At 49.1% G+C, this 18,414-nt stretch overlaps 4 protein-coding genes across 4 annotated transcripts, besides 2 other annotated features; 3 read left to right on the top strand and 1 right to left on the bottom strand.

Annotated features, from left to right (window-relative positions):
- The first annotated feature begins 5,795 nt into the window (after positions 1–5,795).
- Positions 5,796–5,824: a microsatellite.
- Positions 5,825–8,600: 2,776 nt separating this feature from the next.
- Positions 8,601–8,627: a microsatellite.
- Positions 8,628–9,095: 468 nt separating this feature from the next.
- On the top strand, positions 9,096–10,202 carry FPSE_06488 (uncharacterized protein; the record flags this gene model as incomplete). The annotated part of the gene is made up of 2 exons (XM_009259606.1): positions 9,096–9,245; positions 9,300–10,202. The coding sequence occupies 2 exons, from the start codon at positions 9,096–9,098 to the stop codon at positions 10,200–10,202; spliced, it is 1,053 nt and encodes a 350-aa protein (XP_009257881.1).
- A 1,015-nt stretch (positions 10,203–11,217) lies between these two features.
- FPSE_06489 (uncharacterized protein) lies at positions 11,218–12,001 on the top strand (the record flags this gene model as incomplete). The annotated part of the gene is made up of 5 exons (XM_009259607.1): positions 11,218–11,232; positions 11,523–11,631; positions 11,753–11,821; positions 11,877–11,918; positions 11,973–12,001. 5 exons carry the CDS (start codon positions 11,218–11,220, stop codon positions 11,999–12,001), a joined length of 264 nt encoding a protein of 87 aa, XP_009257882.1.
- A 978-nt stretch (positions 12,002–12,979) lies between these two features.
- FPSE_06490 (uncharacterized protein) lies at positions 12,980–14,997 on the top strand (the record flags this gene model as incomplete). The annotated part of the gene is made up of 5 exons (XM_009259608.1): positions 12,980–13,111; positions 13,166–13,263; positions 13,323–13,330; positions 13,380–13,487; positions 13,541–14,997. 5 exons carry the CDS (start codon positions 12,980–12,982, stop codon positions 14,995–14,997), a joined length of 1,803 nt encoding a protein of 600 aa, XP_009257883.1.
- A 486-nt stretch (positions 14,998–15,483) lies between these two features.
- On the bottom strand, positions 15,484–18,014 carry FPSE_06491 (uncharacterized protein; the record flags this gene model as incomplete). Its single annotated transcript, XM_009259609.1, has 4 exons — positions 15,484–15,693; positions 15,745–16,338; positions 16,396–17,321; positions 17,522–18,014. The coding sequence occupies 4 exons, from the start codon at positions 18,012–18,014 to the stop codon at positions 15,484–15,486; spliced, it is 2,223 nt and encodes a 740-aa protein (XP_009257884.1).
- Positions 18,015–18,414: the final 400 nt, after the last annotated feature.

Below are 18,414 nucleotides of genomic sequence, written 5' to 3'. Positions count from 1 at the left end.
GTCAAGGGCTTCGCCGTGTAGCAGGTGAAGGGCGCTCAAGGATCATAGGTACAAAGGAAGTAATTCAAGAGCAAATACTTACTGCATCTCATTTGGTTGATGAGTTGAGTTGGAGTAAACATACTCGGGGACGGGCCCGACTTGCCACTGCTGCATGATCTAATGCGACACTAGTATTAGCACTCAAAACTCTTAGCAAAGGAAGCAACATCATGTCCAAGTCGTGAGACGCTGACGCGACAGTATTGCGATACAACAAGACTTTTGATAGTGCTGACGGGTAAGTCAACAGTACCAATGTGGGTCTGCAATACGCGCAAGCTGAGAGCGACGCGACCAGGGTCTGAGCTGAAGTGAGTTGTGTCATTGCTAACATCAGGACCTCGAAAAACCATGAGTACACAACTCTGGCCTTGCTCAGATGGTGCGATGTACCATACTAAGCTTTGCTTGTACCGTATCGGCTTTCTAGTTTGTTGCGGTACGGTAGTAGTTCGTGGGCACTAAGGCACAAGACGAGACGCGACGGCGCAAGACGCGAGAGGTTCTCCAGAGATCCAAGCTTGGACTTTGGAAATCCAACAATGACGATGTGGAAAATGAAATGTCTGTTACTTACGGGCAAGAGTTTGACAATAGCTGTATCTGCAGAGTAGGTGCTGATGACGGAGAGGTAGGACAGCAACAAGTACAGTTGTCGCGTAACAAACTGCTACAAGACAAATACACACAAGAGATGTGTGAGTGTGTCTGGAAGTATTCAAGATGTTCTCTGCTGGGGAGGGGAGCTAGGGCGTAGGGGAAACCCAACCTCGTGTTCTGGTTGGTAAATTTTCAGGATAAGATAGGGTGAAATGCTGTCTTTTTTTTTTCCCTGTCTCCACGCAAGTACCAAGTGGTGGCGGTGATTCTGTTTTGTTTCTTTATTTTTTGACCTGATCGTTCACTTTTGTGGTTAGTGAGGGCTTGATAAAGATCAAAGATCAAGTCTCAGCGGTTGGTTATGCTTTTCGAGGCGTCTGTATCAACGTGCAAGTCATATGCATTGGCGTGGTGGCCGAGGCAAACACGGTGAATATTTGGGTGTCCCCGTTCTTTTTTGGGTGGTTGGAGAGACTTTGTGAAAAAGGATTGGTGCTGGGGTTATGACAAGCCAGGCAAAGGCAATTAAACCAGATAAAGTGTACACGCGTAGCGTCTGTGTGTGATAAGGCGCGGGCATATGAGAGGTAACAAAGTTTTAATAGACCACGTAAGGCTGTGCTGGCAGAAAAATGTAATAGAGCGACGGATACAATGATGCGTGGTTAAGTGGTTGAGTTGGTTGAAACTTTGGTAGGTTCATCATCTCAACTCGGCAACGGCGGAAGGTACAGGACGCGCACCCAAAAACATGACAAAACTATCGTACCAGCAAAGTGAAGAGAGGAATCATGAATGAAGATGAAATGCAGGTAACGAATGGAATTTGCTCTGAAGATGAAGTATAAAATGAGATACTTACTCTAGTTAATAAAAGATCCGCAGGGGGAGTGTGCAAATGCGCGTCTCGCTCGTTTGGCTGGCGACAGTGACGACACAAGCTCTTGGTCACTGTTTCTTTTTTTTTTTTGCTTGTCGTAGTCGATCAGTTGAACAAGGTCAGATCCAGATGGATGAGATGCAGATGCAGATACACAGTGGATCCACTGCTAGACAAGTTGGAGGACGAAGGGGTGATTGTAGCTGTAGTTGTAGCTGGATCTGGAGCTGTAGTCCTTGTAAGATGAAGTACAATAGATACCTCGCTCAAATCCGTTGCCGTCAGATCGAAAGGGTTGAAGGTGGATTGGCAAGAGAAGGGGAGGTAAGGTCTGGGGAAGAGCGACGATGGATGGTACCTCGAGACAAAGTAACTCGGACAGGACCTTGGAAGTCGCTGGGACCTGGGGAGGGGAAAGGTGGTCGTAGTTACCCTTTTTTTTTCTGTGGTGGAAAGGGGAGAATGGAATGGGCGAGAGGAGATGGGCAGGCGCGACTGAAAGCTACCAACCCATGCTGTTAAAAGCGGGGGGCTGCGAATCTGTCATGGTAGTGGGTTCTTGAGGACAAGCCATCTCATACTGTAGCCCGTCACGCGATAGATATGCGAAGTTACAGTGCGCATAGCGTCGTATGATGTACATATTTGGCGAGGAAACAATGAGAAAACAAGTACTAAAGAGGTACGTGCTCCAAGTCCCCGCTCGCTAATGATGAGATGGAGCTTTGTTTGGTTGACGAGCTGGTTGCCAAGCCACCCTTTGATCAAGCCTCAAGCCTCGTTTACCAAGGGTTATCAAAGGATCAGTCATTCAACACAAGAATTGCGATATCTCGTTGATATCATGAGAGATCTCGATTCCTCTCTCATCTCTCGGCTCTCATCTCTCTCAGCTTTGCCAGGTCTCAGCCACTTCAGCCCCCCGTGTCTTCTTTTTGATGAGTCATTTCTTTCTACTCGACCTTGCTAAACCTGAACATGGACAATATCGCTTATCCACACCATCTCACGATATTTAAAGCCGTCGGACAATGAACAAACCCTTGTCTGTTCGATCGCTTGGAGTTGTCTGATATCTGACCATCGTTTGTGGTTTGGATATATTAACTTTTATGAAAGCTCTTTATTATAGTTTGATAACTTGCCACGGCGCTTTGTGTTGCGTGGCATGCCTTGTCAGATGGTCACTGACAGGACAATCTCATTGACATTGGCGTCCTCGTGGGCCTGTATCATCTTATCGGGTTTATCCTCCAGGCATTCGGCGTATTTGTTCACCGGGCAAATGACGAAGTTATCCCCACTTCTCTTAAGAGTCTCCCTCATGAACTCCCAACGTCCCATCACACATGGGAGAGACCATAAAAACACACATGATAGGTGAAATTGACAGATAAGCTTAAAGATGGTACAGCACATTCGTAACAAGTTAGCTGCGACGCTGTTCTCTTGTCTTGCGGAACGTGCCTTTTTTCCGCATGGCTGGCCTCAGAGCCGCATCGCTCGTTGTGATGGATCTGCCTGCCTGCCCCAATTCTCCACTCCACCACCGTGAAGTACTGTACTGTACACAATGGGGTATCCGTACACCCGGCAATCTGGTCGCGGTCTCGAGCTAAGATCGTGACATTTGACCGGTGTACCTCTTAAGTCCCTCCCTCGTCGGGTCCGGGTTCGGATGGTCCATTTCTCATACGGATGGCAAATGTTTTGTATGCATATGGTCCAGTGCGAGGAGCATAGGTAGTACAAAACTTTTCACTTGTTTACGTGTCGAGTCTGAGAGTGCCACTCTCAACACTATTCGACGCCCGCGACCACCAAACTGTGAAAGGTTATATACGCAGTTCTCCTACGTGACCTGACTTTTGAGAACATACCCACTCTGCGTAACCTATGGAACATGGCAGAATGTTCTACAGTTAAACCACAACCACAGCCAACACTTTCTTTAATGAGAATTTATACGATTCTATCTGAAGAACCCTTTTGTAAGTATGGCAGTATAGGGTAAGTCGCTGACCACCATCAGACTCTAATCTAACGGCTAAATACTACTACCTATGCAGACAGGTAGACACTAGTCTAGCATGGGACGAATCAAGAAACTCTATCTTGGCGTAGGAGTGCAGCGGTTAAACCTCATTCTGATCATGGTAGTGAAGATCCGGCACTGTAGGATACTCGATGGTTAACAGAGTCCTTGTCTTAACCTACTATCAAAAGGGTGCATTGCCGATCCCCACTACGAAACACGCTTGCCGTCTGCATGGTCTGATGGCCCACGTCAATAAGCACAAAGCACGGGGCACTACCCCCCATCGGAACGAAACATGACAAGTCCACAGGCCTTAATATACCGGGGAAATAGATTCCGAAGTCCAGAGCATCAGGTTGGAAATTGTCAGTTACTCACTTGCTCTACTATACGATGAGTTGCATGCGGTCACGATACATACTATACTATTCTCACCAAGAATCGCTCTGCACTTACATATCCCACCGGCGCTTTAACTACTTCCAATATACTACATCGTTTCGAAACCTCGACCCCTAGTAGGCCGCTCATGAAACCACCCCGGTTGCAAAGAACGCTGCTTAAAGATTCGGACGTCTCTCGACCCGTAGGGCCAAGCGATTACTCAACCCTTGTTGACACAGCTATGGGCGGCCGGGTAGGGTAGGGCAGCACAGCTCTGGGAAACTTGATGATGCGAAAATCCCAACCACTACGGTCACGTTTCAAGCTACAACCTTATATAACGGTGAATATTGAAACGAGAGCCCTGCCCTGCCCTGTCTGCAGGTCATGAGCTGTAAACATACTGAGGCATTAATGGAATATGACAGACATGAGATGAATATGTCGGTGAGGAAGTCTATCGCTCACTTACACCACCGCTTTGCTTCGGGGAGTTTGACTTTTTTTCGACTACACACTTCAATGAATGTAAAACAACAACGAAATTATCATTCCAAAAAGAACCCTGTACTAGTAGTACAAGGCTGCGTACTGCCGCGGAATTTATATCCCCGGCCGTCTTGCCCGTGCTGTGCCCTCTAGAAAACTGGAGAGACTCACGATAGCTACACTTGACTCACTGCCTTCGGACACCCCCTGCCAGAACAACAATGTTCGAGAACATGTTTCTCCCACCTGAAGCCCTAGCCCCCCCCATGACGGGATACTGGCAAACAGCTTGGACCAGCAAGATGCACGGGCTGGTGAAAGGATGCCGAGGTAAGTAGGCAAGTAAGTAAGTTCCACATCTGAAAATGTTGCGACTGGGTAAAACATTTGACGCTCAGACAAATGATTAAGCAGAGATATGTAAGCTGCACATGCAATGCTTAACACGGCGATACAAACTAGACAAAGAAAGGTAGTTGATCATGAGACATATAAAACATATAATATTAAAGCTATAAATGCAGAGTGTCAAGGTTAAGCAACGTTTTGAAACTGAGCCTATCGAGAACACATCTTGGAAATATGAGATCTTGGAGTTTCGGATCTGTACAGTGTTTGATCGCTGCTTCAGAGCACACCTCACACAGGAACCACCACCATCCGGCTTCATAAGGGTTCTCCTGTCAGGCTCGGCAGAGTGTCAGAGTAGCAGCCGGTTTCCGGGAATGTTTCGATCCGAGCTGCTGAAAGTGTTTCTCTCTCGACGCCAACATGTCAGACGTATGCATCACATCAGAAGAGGAAAACCCCAGAGGCATTCAGAACAAGACTTGGGTTTTGTCTGTTAGCGCACCATACATGTTCAGACGAATCTGATGAGAGAGATGAACGTGTGTCAGATGTTTACACTACTGTGCTTATTATTCAATGGCACCCTGCAACGCATAATGCATCGGGCACTAGCTAACTGGTGGTGCACACTTTCATTAATCAGGATTGTTGATAGAGGCGGAAGATCTTTTAGGGTTGACAAGGGAAGATCGACTGCTACAACAACACCACCACCTCTCTCGCTACGCAGGGCCGGTTCACCGCTCGGAGGTGTTGATCATGTTACCTTGCAACTGTGATAGGTAATAGTTATATATCTGACTGAACTGGGGCTCCGGAGAGACTAAGAATAGGTAGATGAAGAACCTTGAGATCCCGCAGTAGCAATCCGTATTGCAACTGTAAGTGCAGAATTCCCGCAGGTGCGGCGGAGAATGCGACGATCAAAGAACGGGTACGAGAAAAGAACTGTGGGATACCGAGTTGTATCATCCGGCCGAGTGTTTCCTCGTTGGATGGTAGTTCCTCGTCCCTGACCTGACCTGACCTGGCCTGGCCTGGAGAATAAATGTTTCTGTTATGAGGTAAAACTCAGCTTGTTTCTTTACCTGGGCTGGGATCCGACACGGGAAGTTCTGTTCCCATTCAAGAATAACCTTGTTCGTGTTTTGAACGAGTTTGTTAGACTGAGAAGAGATCAAGTTACGTAGTGGGAAAAAAATCATTTTGTGTCAAAATCCATGTTTTGGAAAGTTGAGGTTAACCAGACTAACCAATCACAAGACGGGGCTCCAGGGATTTCGCAAACGTCTATCTTTTTTGGACTAAAGTCCCTGATACCGAGTCTTGGAGCCCGGGTTGAAATTACGCCAGTGCACTAGCAGGTTTCAAGGGGGGATCCCTGAACCCTGGCCACAGTATCTTGGAGTTGGAGCCGACCGACCTACTGTAGGGCCTGGCCTGGCCTGGGGCACGGCGGCAGCTAAGGGAAGCGGCGAGGTTTAGTTGGTAGGGTAGAGTATTTTGAAACTGACAAGCGATGAACACGTAAGTAATAAGCGTGTTTTGTTATAGTTATGGTTATGCTTGCTGTGCTAGTTGGAGTTGTTTTTGGGGTAAACAATAACAGCACCATTATCATCATCAGCCACAACAGTTTCAGACATTGTACAGTGTCATTTTTTCACTTGTAGATGAGATGAAAAGGCAAAGCCTAATTAATATGTAAGAAAGTGCAAAACAATCACTGCATATTGAAATTACGGCCCGCAAATTTGTAAGTCGAGGCGTCCATGGTACGTATGTGCACTTCGTCTAAGCGGACGGCATATCTTGCACCCACCTATCACGAAACGATAGACGACAGGGTTTATACACATCAATGACATTCATTCCCTGTTCTCCCACCAAACACCGTGCAAGCCAAGTAAAGACAGTGAATTATCCCACTGATGAACTGTCTAATCACGCTACTTGTACCTGTTTCGGTGGGTAGGGACGAAACTCTCTTTCAGCTGTTGTCGAACCGATAAACATTTTTATCTGCGATGGGCCGTAACATCAAAGAGTACGATGCTTCGATCAGCACAGCCCGACAATCATCATCATCATAAATGACCGACGTTAGTTGAGTGATCCGATCGCCTTGCTCGCCAGCGCCCGGACCAGATTTGGCTCTCGGACTTAAGGGAAGCCAACAGCTTGGGACCTAACCACGGTCCACGAGATGATCATAGACGAGTACCCAGTCTAGTTCCTTAGTCTAGCGTCTAGAAGCCGCTACTGTACTCTAACGTTAGATGGGCTATCAAAACAAGGGACCGTCCCGTCAGTAAATCAAGCAATATATCAGCCCCTTGCTATTCCCCAGGGGTGTTCGTTGTGTAGACAGCAGCCAAGGCAAAGAATGCAAGTTATTACTTGCAGCATCGCACCTGAAGCTGAGGTCAATGTAACGCAACACGACCCCGCCGTCCAAAAGGGACGACAACAAGAGGAACAGGCTGCCAGCTGTCAGGAACAGAAAGAGAGAAAAAGGCACAGTTACCGCAACGGGAAACCAGTACAGGGACAAGCCCGCCACAGCAATGGCACTATGTACGTAACGTGAAGCTTGTATAACTATCCATTCAGTCTCCAACGGTCGGTCTACTTCCCCTCGGAGAGCTTGAAAGATGGGATGCCAAGACTCGTAAAAGCTAACAAAACTTTGCACAGGCCCTTCTAATGTCCGTTGTACGGGGTTCGATGGATGTTTGAATGTCGTCTTTGGAGCACGCTACTTGCGGTGGTGACCGTTTTACCAGGCATGGGTGAGTTGAGCCACAGCAGGACTAGAGTAGACACCTTTATCAGCTAATCATGTGTGTGATCGCTTTGAGGCTCCTGCTGGTTAGTTTACAACCAGCATGGTGGCATGGCATACATGGCCTGGGCTTCCTGTCAACGAAAAAGGCGGGCGTTCTTTGCAGCGGAAGAGTTCGCTCCATATGCCTATTCTGTCAGTTTAGTTGGGGACCCAGCCCAGATCTCACCGAGATGGGGCTTAAAAACCACCATCTACAGTACAGCACAGTAGATACTAATGCATGCACATACATATCTAGGTAGGTGTGGCGTTTCTTGTAATAAGACATAATAGATTATTGTTTTCTGTTTCTCTTTCTTCTGGGGTTCAGACAGAAAAGCCATTCTGTCTCAATTCTTGTCTTGAGTTAGTCTCGTCTTGCGCCCAGAGTCTGGTTAAGCAGTAGTAGCATTTGTTTTGAGTTTGAAACAACAAATGCTGGATGAATCATCTTCTACGACCGGCTCCGTCTGCGATGTTCTGGAGGAGGAGTTTATTGTTTTGTTCCTGTTGCAACACAGCAAGCCAAGACATCAATCAACCCGACCCTTGTCGTCTAGGCCTGGAACGCCTCCTCCTCCATCTCAAACCCCCCGTGGCAGATGTCCACGACATGGGGCATCCCCTGTTCCTGCGCAGTAAAGTAAAGTAAGGTAAGGCACCCCTACACTCTCCCCTGCTGAATCCCTCCCCTCCCCCATGCATGGCCCCGAACCATCATCACCACCGTCGTGGCCGTTGTAATCTGCCCCGTAACGCGGGTGCTTTACCGTCCTTACTCAGTCGAGTTTGCGATTTACCAGGGCTGTTTCCCACTGTAGCTAAACCTCTGTTGCCCTGTAGCCTACCCAGGCAGGTACTTTGACGGCAAGGAAGGAACGACACCTGCTGGATTACAATATCTAACCTACTGCCCCTCCCCTACTAAAACTACTTCTTTCCCTCCCTCCCACTTCCATCTTTTGGATTCACAATCTTCAAACCCATCATCTTATCTTTTCTTTTCTTTTCTTCTCAACATTCAAGAAACGCTGTCGCGTCTTGTGTTGTCTTCACTTCTCGAGCTACTCTTTCTCCACCACAGTTAGCTCTAACACTCATTACTGTTACAGTACCAACTTGGACCAACTGGTTTGGCTGCTAACAACACTCATTGACCAACAAAAACCGACACTCGGTTTTTACTTCTATTCTTTGGATTCAATATCCTACCCTCTTTCAACTTTCCAAGGACTTGTCCCATCCGGTGTCTGTATTTTCGAGTTTAATTATCTCGCTGGCTTAAAAACAGTACATTCGGTACCTTTGCAACCAACCATCACGATCGGTTTCAGCTTCACGCTTGGACTTTACCTAAAAGACCAGCCTATACGACGACTTTCGATTTATCGAAATAAACGACTCTCTTTTCTCTCTTCGATCTGACTTTACGACAACCCATTGTGGACTTTTCAGGAACGAGACCACTCATGACTACCTTAACAATGAGCTCAGCCATTCCTTCTCACCAGATGGCTCAGGCCCCTACGCCTTACATCCCATCAAGGGATTCCATGGACCGCCACGATTATGGCATCACAAAGAACCGCAAGGCTTCATCGACTGGCGGTGGACGTGCTTGGAGTGACGAGGAGGTGAGTCAACATAACACAGTTGCTGCTTGACCACATAACTAACACCAAACGCAGGAGTCATATCTCATCCAGACTCGACTCCAGAAGATGCCTTACAAGTACATTGCTGCCCACCTCAAGAAGACGGAGCTGGCATGCCGTCTTCACTACCACCAACTTTCTCATGGCAGCAACCGACGCAACAAACGTGCTGCCTCGGTCTCATCGGGCGCCTCCATGGAAATCTCTCAGACTCACAACGTGAACATCCCCAGCCCAGCGCGCGAGACTGTCTCTCGCTCCGCCTCGCCCGGTGGAAGCATGCGAAGCTACAGCCCTCCTCCCTACAACGCCAGCAACAACTCTAGCCACATCCAACTCCCCAGCATTGTTGGCCCCAGTGAGGTGCCTAGATTACCATCAATTCTCCCCAAGCCCACTGGCATGCCTCTTCCTCCTCCTGCATCCCACCAGTCATATAACACGCCCGCCGTCGACGTTCCAGTGCAGATGCCTCATGCTTCTTTCCACCGAGCAGCATCTTATCCCAGAACGACACCTCCTCTGCGCCTTGATTGCTCAGTTGCCCCCACACCTATGGTTGTACCTTCGCCTCCCGCTCACAACGCCTCGCATGTCGATCTTTCTCGCCTTCACTCCATCTACTCTTCCCACCGTTCCTCATTCTGGTCCACCATCGCCAACGAGTATGGACCTTCGGCATCTCCCAGTGCCCTGGAGCAGGCTTGGAAGACTGGCACTTGCTGCAGCCCCTCGTCCCTGACACCCATCACACCCACCTCCAGCCCAGGACAGGCCGAGAAGGACGCACAAAACCAGAGCTATCAAAAGGGACATGACAAGACACGGATCTCATCAATCCTCGGTATTGACGCTGACCCTAGAACCGCTCGCGATCGGGATATCGTGAGACGGCTGGAAGAGGAGCGTTTCGGTATGATGCAGACCGCTCACTGAACGTGGACTCCTCGAGTAATTCAACTTTGTCTTGACCCTCATCCTGTGGCCAAGTAATTAGGGGATGAGGATGGCGTGAGACCACAGCATAGCCTTGATCCACTGTACGATACTCCTTGTTTTCTGCACTTCATTTCATCCAACGACCTTGGTGCTCTTCTGCTCTGCTGGAGGCACACGACACGGCATTTCTGCCTTGGGCATTATAATTGCGCCCGCACTCGTTTTCACGATACATAACACTTCCATTCACTTCAGGTCGCGCATTTACCGTTCTAGCTTCACCTATTACGAACCAAGTATTGTTTAGTGGGTAGGACTCACCATCCTGTGCGGAGGAAAAAAGGAGGTAGATGCACGGCATTTGCTACACGACATGAAGGGCACTTGTCGCAGATGGAGATGGACACTTTACTATACTATTGGGTGATTTTTGTCTTTTGCTTGGGGTTACAGACCAGCTCAGTGTGTTGAGCTCAGAGTCTCGTTTTCGGATTTTGCTTGGTTTGCTTTTGCCGTCTTTTTATTATCTCAGGTTTTTTTCTTACTTGTTTTTGGCTTGCCTCGGCAATTTTCCTTAGATTTTACAGTCCAGCTCTTGGGACTGATGAAATTACGGTGATGAGAAAAGCGAGAGCCAAAGCTCAGGACGGACGCCCAGCCTATGCCACTGGAAGGCTGTGGGGAGGAGGATAATACCTATTGGATATAGCCTGTCAGCGGTAAAAGCTGACGGGTATCAATTGATAATCTTCTTCACGTTGAATCATTTATCGTTTCGACAAGACAATGCAATGTGACATGACGCGAGGGACGTGAGGAGCGAGCATAAAGTCAGGGCGAGATGGTGATACGTGCGAACTTTGTCTGTGCGAGGTGGGATGAAGATCATTTCGCAGCAAAAGCCCGAATTGTAATGGTATAGTGTAGTATTAGGGACGAGTACGTGTACATGTCTTGGCCGAGTGTCGGTACCTTGTTAGGTTTCAAAACGTTTCCGAGTCTCTGTTTCACAATGATGAGTTTACCTGTACGTGCGTGGGTGTATCTTAACCATAGTAGGACTGTTTAATAAAGCATGAACCGTTTATCACGACTTGTATGGAAAGGCAAATGGATTGACCTAACTCTTTGACCATGTCTGCATGTCTAACTTGGCATGTGTGGCTATGGTTAGTTGTCAGAGACTCGAGATGGGTACACTGGTCCTTTGACATGTTTCCGTCACCAGCATTGTATATATATATATAGTAAAGGAAACATGTCAAAACCACTAGCCTGCTTAGTCTATGGATATATGTATAACCTCAACGATACTAGACAGACTACTCTGTCAGGTTCGGATCGGGCGCAACCGAAACTCGCAAAGATATCCGATCCGAGGTTCGGGGCCGCCGGTGGAGAGAACGGAGTTGGGCCCGGACTCAAGGTGCATTGAGGATTGAATGGGTCTGTTTAGTTAGTTCTGTCTGTGGAGCTGATGAGATGTAAATTACCGAGTCGAAAAAGAGTTAATGGATAAATTGTTGCTTTTGACCTTTCCTTTTTAGCCGGGGACTTGTTTGGGGTGACAGTTGACCCGATGCTTGACAATGAGGTTATCGTGAGAATCACGCCCTGTAAGTAATGGCTGTAGCTGTAGCATTGTTTGTACTCTATGAAATAATCCTTTAGCTACAGCTATCATTTCATTGTCTGTTTCTTTTGTCAAAGACAGTACGTACTTGACTACCTAGTATATCATCACGTAATTCTCTACTCTGTACATAGTGCTGTGCAGACCCGTAATTGCTTGCTAAACGGACAGCTGGCATTGGTATGCTCAAGCCAAGCTTGAATGTGCGGGGTTATAGCTACTAGGTTTCATCAGCTTTGCACTAACTAATCGGGAAGTGGACTCCTCCTCGACAGCTACAGTAGCTCATGTTGTGTAGTATCATGATCAACCATGATGAGGGGTTGAATGGATTTGGGGGGATATATCGAATACAGGAAAAGAGAGACAGTTCTCGTGACGTTATTGCCGAGTTTACTTGCTCGGTCCGGAAAAGGTTGAAGCGAAGGAAGAGACGAGAACAAAGATGATGGCTTTAAAAAGGAAGCTTCTCTCGGTTCAGATTGACAATTGATTGTTTTTTTTTTTAAACTTGTTCCTGTAATAATATTCAAGTTGCAGCTAGTAACTCGCAGTTGCCAATTTCTATTACTGCCAACATCAGTGTAATCATCATCACTTGGAGCCTTTTTCTTCTCCCTCTTCTACTATACAACAGTAACAAGAGTCTTGACCTCTTTCTTGACAATCTCACAGAGTCTCTAGAGATAGATACCTCTACGGCCACAGAGATTCCGCTTACACTTGCCATCCCCCTCATACCAACACTAAAAAAAGAGGCTTCTCCGCTCTTCGGCAGACGCAACTGCATCTGCATCTGCAACTCGCACCACAATTCTTGTCTAATCCGACGCTTGTCTTTGGTCAATTCTTTCTCTCGGTTCTGGCCTGACTCTCACCTTGAGACCCCCAAAGGTTAGTACAGTCAATTTGTCCATGGGGTCGGAATCCTTACTTGGATATGATTGTCGTCCCATGTTTCCTGCAACTCAACTTCAACTTCAACTCCTCATCTTCCCCTTCTGTCCGACATCGCTTTTGTGCAGACCAAAAGTTGTGCTCTCAACTAACTCTAGTCTTTAGATCACTGACTATCTCAACAAAACCTACACCACAACTGCTTCTACAGATTGGAGATATACTCTCCTAATCAACTATCATCATGGCGGATCAAGTCACCCACGATCCCAAGCAGTCAAGCGACTACATTCCCTTCCCTTGCCTTCCTCCCGGCGGAGCTCTCAACCGTTGGTCCACAAAGATCACCCGCGAGCATGACTATCCCGGAGCTCAGGTGCGTTATATCTCCCAAACTCACTGCTCGCTACTGACACTGCTTGATGTATAGGCCATGCTCTACGGAGCTGGTGTCAAGGACCAGCACACAATGAAGAACGCGCCCCAGGTCGGTGTTGCTACCGTCTGGTGGCAAGGAAACCCTTGCAAGTGAGTCAGAAGCCAAGTGAATCTACACATTAAGATGATATACTAACGAGTCTGCGCAGTACCCATCGTAAGTGACACAGATAATTAATCCAGGGAAACATACTCATGAATGATAGTCCTCGATCTTGGTCAGATCGTCAAGAACTCCATCGAGAAGGAGGGCATGATCGGCTGGCAATTCAACACCGTTGGTGTATCCGACGCCATCACCATGGGCGGCGAGGGTAAGTAGACACTCACCACACATAGCAATCTCACTCGCTCACTCATCCCACAGGCATGCGCTTCTCTCTTCAAACTCGAGAAATCATTGCTGATTCTATCGAGTCCGTCACCTGTGCCCAGCACCATGACGCCAACATCTCCATTCCCGGCTGTGACAAGAACATGCCCGGTACAGTCATGGCCGCCGCTCGTCACAACCGCCCCTTCATCATGATCTACGGCGGCACCATCCGCAAGGGTCACTCTAACCTCCTCGAGAAGCCCATCAACATCAGCACCTGCTACGAGGCCTCAGGCGCGTTCAACTACGGCCGTCTCCACGCCAAGACGAACCCTGGTGAACCTGGTCGCGAGAGCTCCGATGTCATGGACGATATCGAGAAGCACGCTTGTCCCGGCGCCGGAGCTTGTGGTGGTATGTACACAGCCAACACCATGGCTACCGCTATCGAGGCCATGGGTCTTACTCTGCCTGGTTCATCATCGTACCCTGCCGAGTCTCCCGAGAAGCGTCGTGAGTGTGAGCGTGCTGCCCAGGTCATCCGAACTACCATGGAGAAGGACCTTCGTCCTCGTGATATCATGACCCGTGCTTCTTTCGAGAACGCTCTCGTCCTGACCATGATTCTCGGTGGTTCAACAAACGGTGTTCTTCACTTCCTCGCCATGGCCAACACCGCCGATGTTCCCCTGACCATTGACGACATCCAGCGCGCCAGTGACCGCACCCCTTTCCTCGCTGATCTCGCCCCCAGTGGAAAGTACTACATGGAGGATCTCTACAAGGTCGGCGGTACACCCTCCGTCATCAAGATGCTCGTCGCCCGCGGTCTTCTCGACGGTAGCATCATGACCATTACTGGCAAGACCCTTGCCGAGAACGTCGCGGACTGGCCCAGTCTGGACCCCGGTCAGGACATCATCCGTCCTCTCGAGAACCCCATCAAGGACTCTGGCCACATCCGCATCCTAAAGGGTAACTTTGCCCCCGGCGGTGCCGTCGCCAAGATCACTGGAAAGGAGGGTCTGTCATTCACCGGCAAGGCTCGCGTCTTCAACACCGAGAAGGAGCTCAACAGTGCCCTGAACCGAAGCGAGATCAAGCAGTCCGACGGCAACCTCGTCGTCATCGTCCGATATGAGGGTCCCAAGGGTGGACCTGGTATGCCCGAGCAGCTCAAGGCCTCTGCAGCCATCATGGGTGCTGGTCTTTCCAACCTGGCGCTTGTCACCGACGGACGATACAGTGGTGCTTCTCACGGTTTCATCGTGGGCCACGTTGTGCCTGAGGCTATGGTCGGAGGTCCCATTGCTTTGGTCAAAGATGGAGACGAGATCACAATCGATGCGATCAACAACCGAATCGATGTCGATATCACTGACGAGGAGATGGAGAAGCGAAGGAGTGAGTGGAAGCCTCCTGCGCCTCGTGTCACGAGGGGTGTGTTGGCCAAGTATGCCCGCTTGGTCGGTGATGCTTCCCACGGTGCTGTAACAGATCAGTGGTAGATGTGTAGCTAGTTGGATAACATAACTCGGTAGATGATAGGATAAGACAAAAAAGTGAAATGATAATAGAAGATTTGATGACAAGCGGTTATTCAGCCATTTTATTTTCACCACGCATAGGGTGTACCGTAATTATCGCTGTAAAGGCTTATATTTACATACGAGCCATGATATCTATTACGAAATAATGATCGAAACTAAAGAATGAGGGGTATCGAGCACATATCTTCATGCTTCTTTCTCCCTGCCACCGACTTCCATCTCGCTTCCAACCCATGTACACTCTCCCCATCTTGATACAAAAAGACATATTTTAAACGCAAGCAGGAACTTGAAAAAAGACAGACCACAACCATCGCTTCTTCTCTCACTTCTCCTTAAAATATCCAATTACCACCTGACGTCTCTCCAGTGCGGCACGCCCCATACGTCCTCAGGCGTATCATTCGCTGTCACAAATGAACTTCTGTGGCTCTCTCGCACACTCTAGTCGCCCAGCGGCATGCCCTCGAGTTCGTCGAGCAAACGTCGCCAGTTGTCGGCGAGCATCTCTGCATACTTGACACGCTCGCCGGCCCAGTCCTGGTTCCATCGGCTCACGAGGTACTGCGTTGACTGGAAGGTGCTGAGTTCGTCGCGGATACACTCCTTGACAAAAATGGAGCGGTTGTGTTGCTGGACAATGGATTCCTTGTCCTATTTTTCGTTAATAATCTGCCAATAATGGTTGCGAAAAAGGAAACTTACCTTGATGATGTTTTCTGCTATACGATCGATCTCGCCAGCCTTGACCATGCCTTCTGGCTTGGCTCTCAGACTAGTAAGTTTGCCTTCGTTGGTTTGAATTCTTCGCTCCAAATAGGGGATATTGTCTTTGTCGAGTTTTTCCCGTCGCTCGAACAACTCCCGTACGCTCACAAGAGCATCTCGTTGGCGCTTGAGATCTTCTAGCACACCTTCATCCCAACCACGGCTCTCGTCCTCCATCAAGGCCTGGCAGGTTCTAAGGTGCTTGCTCATGGCGACAAGTCCATCATTGAGTAAAGGAACTTCGTTGGTGTCTGTCGAGTATGTGTCCTCAGAAGTTTCGGTGAGCGAAGCCAGAGACATGGCGATACGAGCATGGTCAGCTGCCACACCCTCCGTTCGTTTAACAAGACGGTCCATGATGTGGCAGGTGTTAATATAAAGCTCAGCGGAACGCTTGACGCCACTGCGTGTTCGAGAGAACATATCTTCGAGTTCAGCTGGCAAAGAATCTTCCAGACCAGGTGGCAGTGCTCGATCGGTAAATTCATCCTGAACAGAAATAGTGGCTTGCTTGCGCCACACAGACAGCTCCTGATGCTGATATTAGCTTCAGCAGTTGGCTTATACGCCGAGACATGAAAGACTTACTGTGGGAACAGTCAAGAACATGACAACAAGCTGTTCTTGGTTAAGAACTGGATGTCTAATGAGGGCATTCAAGAATCGTGCCAGACCCCTTCTTCGCTTCTCGATGAAAGCGCCATCGTTGGACAGATGACTGCCATTTACGCCTACACGCTTGGGTGGGAGTAGCGGCAAGATACGGAATGGATATCTCTTGTGCAGACAATCCAACAACCAAACAAAGTCGCTGTATCTGCGAATAACCTTACTACCACGTCTCACGCTTGAGATTTCGTAGTTGTGATGCTGGAACATAAAGACTCCCTCCTTCTCTGGCATAAGAGTGACAGTAACTTTCTCTTCCGCGCCACGACTGACTCTACCGCTACTCGCATGGTGTGGAAGACCTGGAGGAGGCTGCATATTGGGGGTCGCTGTAGGGCCGGTGGCGAATGGATTCTGAACAGCGGCAGCAGTTGGAGATTCGCCAAAGCCGCCTACGGTGGGATTGGTTCCATCAAAGTATCCCCATCCAGCAGGTCCTGTTACTGAGTTGGTGCTGGGCTGTCTACGACTATTCGGCGAGGTCGTGGGAGGCGACGCGACGTGGGTCAGAGGAGGAGCATCGATTACTGTTCTTGGGGGTGTTTGGCTGAAGCTGGCATGGCCATTCGTGTTGTGACGCTGGGCACCATTGGATTTGGCTGGACCGTGATCGTGGGTCTTGTGCATATCGGGGCTGCCCCATGGGTCGTCTTCGGGGTCTTCCATGGCTGGACGAAATTGTTTAGGCTGAGGCTGTGGCTCTGGCTGCGGCAGCGCGGGCGGAGTTTGCTGCTGTTGAGGAGGATTATCTTTGGGAGGCGTCTGAGGCGGTTTCGCAGAAAGTTCAGCAACTGGAGGTAGGACGGGCTCTGCAGTGAGACCTGCGAGCTTGGGTTGCGGAAGGCCTGTGATGGAAATGAGTTATTAGCTGCATCTAGTAGTGTCCCCACCAACCACCGGGGGGGATATGCCAGCACTGATATGACATGGTATCGCATGGACCAGATGATAACGTAGCTTGTACTCTTGGCAAGCAAAAGTCATTTACAGGACGCGAATTGTTTCATGCGAAGTGCAAATCGAAGAAATACGAATCAATACTTACGTTTTCGTCGCTCATCAACACCATCAAGACTTATGATTTCGCCCTCTTGCGCCAGACCGACCAGGGCCAGCAGCACATTGAACTCGTTTCGACCTAGCTTGATATCCCCGCCACCCGGAGCGACCAAGGACATGATGCGAGCTTGAGCGTCGGCTCCGAGTCTGGCTGTAGCGAAGAGCTTTGCGATACCTCCAGAGGTGGCCTGACCCCCGCTTCCATCTTCGCGCACTACTGTATCGAAGATTTCAATATAGCTGTCGGGCACGTCGCTGCCGGCGAGGAGGCTGCGGATGAGGTCGGCACGGCTCTGTTGCTTGCGCGGCGTAGGCATATCCCAAGGCGAATCTTGGGAGTCGTCATCGTCAGCGAAGAGACTGTTGGATGGTTTGGATGTGGACTCTTCATCAAAGAGCCCAGAACCACCACGTCGAGCAGGACCAGGCGGGCTCAGAGCCGGGCTGTCCTCAGTTGGCGATGAACCAAACAGCGACATTGTGACTTTGTGTGCCGTGTATTTTGTTGTAAAGCTATCTTGCGGCGCGTGCCAGTCTTGTCGATGTCGATCAGCTGAGTCGCGATAACTCGTGGAGCGATTGTATGTAGATCTGTTGTCTCGTCTAACGTAGTGTAGGCGACTCGTAATTGAGGCCGTAAAAGAGAGAGGCTGTTCAGCGCAATGGTCTGGGATGCGCGATAGCGAGCCTGCGGTGTAACAAATAGCGACTACAAGAGCTGAAGTAAATCCAATAAGCTGTACAGCAAGCTCAGCGACGAAATACACGCGAATTGAGAGGCAACCAGGAGGTTGGTGAAGTCATTCCAAGTGGAGAAGACTTGGGTCTGGGTCTGCGACATCCATCACCTTAACCCGGCGTCCGGACAGAGCTGTTGTG

Source organism: Fusarium pseudograminearum, chromosome 1 (assembly GCF_000303195.2).
Source record: "Fusarium pseudograminearum CS3096 chromosome 1, whole genome shotgun sequence".
Lineage (NCBI taxonomy): Eukaryota > Fungi > Ascomycota > Sordariomycetes > Hypocreales > Nectriaceae > Fusarium > Fusarium pseudograminearum.
Note: the sequence above shows the minus strand (reverse complement) of the source record. Positions and strands in the feature narration are given on the sequence as shown.